The sequence below is a fragment of the Arabidopsis lyrata genome (assembly GCF_000004255.2).
Source record: "Arabidopsis lyrata subsp. lyrata unplaced genomic scaffold ARALYscaffold_120, whole genome shotgun sequence".
In the NCBI taxonomy this organism is placed as follows: Eukaryota; Viridiplantae; Streptophyta; class Magnoliopsida; order Brassicales; family Brassicaceae; genus Arabidopsis; species Arabidopsis lyrata.
The window spans coordinates 2,199-5,058 of record NW_003302467.1 but is presented as its reverse complement, the minus strand read 5'-3'; the positions used below and the strand labels follow the sequence as shown (position 1 = coordinate 5,058).

Below are 2,860 nucleotides of genomic sequence, written 5' to 3'. Positions count from 1 at the left end.
TTGGTCGAGCGCCGTCCACCGCCTTCTCAAAAGAAGTCGAATCCTCTACGATTAGTTTCAAAACCGCAGTTTCAAGATTACTCGAAACCACTCAAAATCGGGAGCTCTTCTTTTGAGTATGGATTGGTTTCGTATTATGTGCTTAGGGTTTTTCTTTCTGATTCGATTTCTATTCTGATGAATTTCTTGATTTAGGGTTTTTGTGTAATTTTCGTCATTTTCTTACTTTTATCAGTTCGATGGAGGTTGACTCGAGAGGAGAACATATCCCTGAAGCTGTACCTCTAATGGCGTCATCTCAAGTCAAGGTAGTGTAATCTTCTCTTTCTCTCCATTATATGGCTAGAAGTATTTCTTTGGCTTGGCCTTGTTTGTTTTCGTACGATAGTTAAAAAGAATGGAACTCAATGTTGATGCATACACTGCCTGCATTTCTCCATTCAGATTCAAAATAACCAGGAATTAAAAAGTATTTAGCCACCGGAGGAAACTTGGGTTGATCGAATCTTGCCGGAGGTTTCGGTGAGCGAGGCATCTGCTGAGGCGCCGCCTAATTTGCCAGTGCAACTGTCTCAATTCAATTATGAACGCATCTCTTCATTCAGTAATGTGGTTGGTGGAGCGACTAGAGAGGAGGCAATCGATTGCCTTAAACTCTGCAATTGGGATGTAGACCGAGCCGTCGGCTTTTATATGGACAGGTTCTCAAAGGCAATCGCTATGAGTTCGAAGGATAACAGAGGGCTGCCTCTTCCATCTATCGAATTACCTTCACAATCACAGTTTCAGGCTTCACTTGGTTACTTTACAGATGGAAGCACTTCTAGGTGATTTCTTTTTCTTCTCTCTCCCTTTTTTACTTTCGATTTTGTCTCCAAGAAGCATGAAATATACCCGTAGATGTTGATTTATAGAGTATGCTTAGTATGAATCTCTCTCCTATCCTTTCAGGATCTCTAAGCTTCCATTTCTGAATCTTTTTCCTGCCATTCGATTACTTGTACAGTTTGATGGAGGTTGATCGGACAGAGTCAGAAAGGTCACTCCAAGAGGCAGGTGAAGAAAACCCCGTATTACATGGGTTCTCAGAGCATGAAATGTCAGCAGAAATAGCTATGAGTTTGAAGGAGAACAGAGAGCTGCCTCTTCCATCCATCGAATTACCTTCACAATCGCAGTTTCAGGCTTCACTTGGTTACTTGAAAGAAGGAAGCACTTCTAGGTGATTTCCTTTTCTTCTCTATTTGCTCTCAGTTTTTAACTTGCGATTTTATCTCCAAGAAGTATGAACTAGTCCCGTAGATGCTGGTTTATAGAGTATACTTAGTATGAATCTCTCTCCTGTCTGATCGCTAAACTTCCAGTTCTGAATGTTTTTTCCGCCATTCGCTTACTTGTACAGTTTGATGGAGGTTGATCCGACCAAGTCAGAAAGGTCACTCGAAGAGGCTGGTAAAGAAAACGCCGCAGTAGCTATTCTTGGAAAGGCGTCGTCTCAAGTGGATGTATGTAACCTTTTCTTCCTCTTGCTTGGTTTCTCGAACTGTGTTTGTTAAAAGCTAACTCAAAACTGAAGCAGGCAATGTGGATCTTAGTTCGACATAAGGACTTAACATTCTATTATGTGTTAATGGCCTTTCTTTGGCTTGGCTTTATCTGTTTTCTTAAGATGGTTATAAAAAAAAGGGAACTCAACATTGATATACAGTTACTGGTAACATTTCTCAACTTTCTCTTCTGAGTATTTTGTTTTGACTTAACTTTAAGGGTGAGGGTGTGGAGAAAGACTCAAGCATGGAGACATTCCCTGATCATGTTGCTTACCAAGACATGATTGTTGTGGGGCCTCAAGCTGCGGGGAGTACTATTACAATAACTATCATCTTGGCCAATGGGCGATTGGTAAATATTCCTTTTAGATCAAACCAAACCGTCAGAGACATCCGTGATGCCATTGACGAGCTAACACCAGATGACGACAAAGACTACTTTTTGCGATCAGGGGCTGAAGTAGATTACATGGATCCGGATATTACTGTACACGAAATATCTACTGGTGATACAACTCTCCTCCAGATCTACCTGTAGCTTTGGTTTTTGTACAGTTTCCATTGATTGATGAAACATATAGAGAAAGGGAGAGATGTATATGACTTTAGAAAGGATTATTGCCTTGTATAGAAAGGAAAAAATAGAACAGAGCAGCTTTATACTTGTTATGAGATATAGGAATGGATAAAGAGAGTTTTCTTATAGTTTTTTTATTCTGTATAGTATGAATCGATTAATGAAACATAGAGATTTGAAACAGCCGTTGTTCCTTTTATCACTTTGCTGTCATTCCAATCATCTCCAAAAACCAAACACCAATCTTGAGTGTCATCAAGGAACCATAACACTCGAAATGATGCTCGGATTTGTGAAGTCTTAAGTAGACTACAATGTAGGGCCAAATCCGATGAAAACAAGTTATCTAGTGGGGAACAGTCCAAAATATCCGACTAGGGTTCATCATAGAGGCGCGTCGATCACTCCTTTTAATGAACACAAAGGTTTCCTTGGATGTACGTGAAAAATACGATAATTGGTAAGGACGGTCCGAGCCGAGTGTTATTGAAAGGAAAGTGATTCATTCACCTGAGGCTTGCACGTACGATACTGCTTTTTTGGTCAGTGTGTTTTCGAGACTTATAGCTTGAGGAGCAGAAACTTGAAGAAGAAACTTGCAGATATGATGTGAGCTTGGTTACAACTTTTAGAGATAGTGATATTTTGCTATTAAAAAAAATTCTAATACGAAACAAAACAAAATGTGGTTTATTTGCAACTTTGGCACCCATTTTTCCATATATATTTTTGT

General features: G+C 39.7%; 1 protein-coding gene across 2 annotated transcripts; it reads left to right on the top strand.

The window, feature by feature from the left end:
- The first annotated feature begins 7 nt into the window (after positions 1–7).
- LOC9298937 lies at positions 8–2,310 on the top strand. 2 transcript variants are annotated; one of them, XM_021017601.1, is made up of 6 exons: positions 8–116; positions 236–308; positions 445–827; positions 1,007–1,222; positions 1,403–1,505; positions 1,768–2,310. In XM_021017601.1, exons 3-6 carry the CDS (start codon positions 694–696, stop codon positions 2,086–2,088), a joined length of 774 nt encoding a protein of 257 aa, XP_020873260.1. In that variant the 5' UTR covers positions 8–116; positions 236–308; positions 445–693; the 3' UTR covers positions 2,089–2,310. The 2 variants fall into 2 exon arrangements, with proteins under 2 accessions (XP_020873260.1, XP_020873265.1); XM_021017606.1 differs by lacking the exons at positions 8–116; positions 236–308 and having other exon boundaries at positions 741–827; positions 952–1,222.
- Positions 2,311–2,860: the final 550 nt, after the last annotated feature.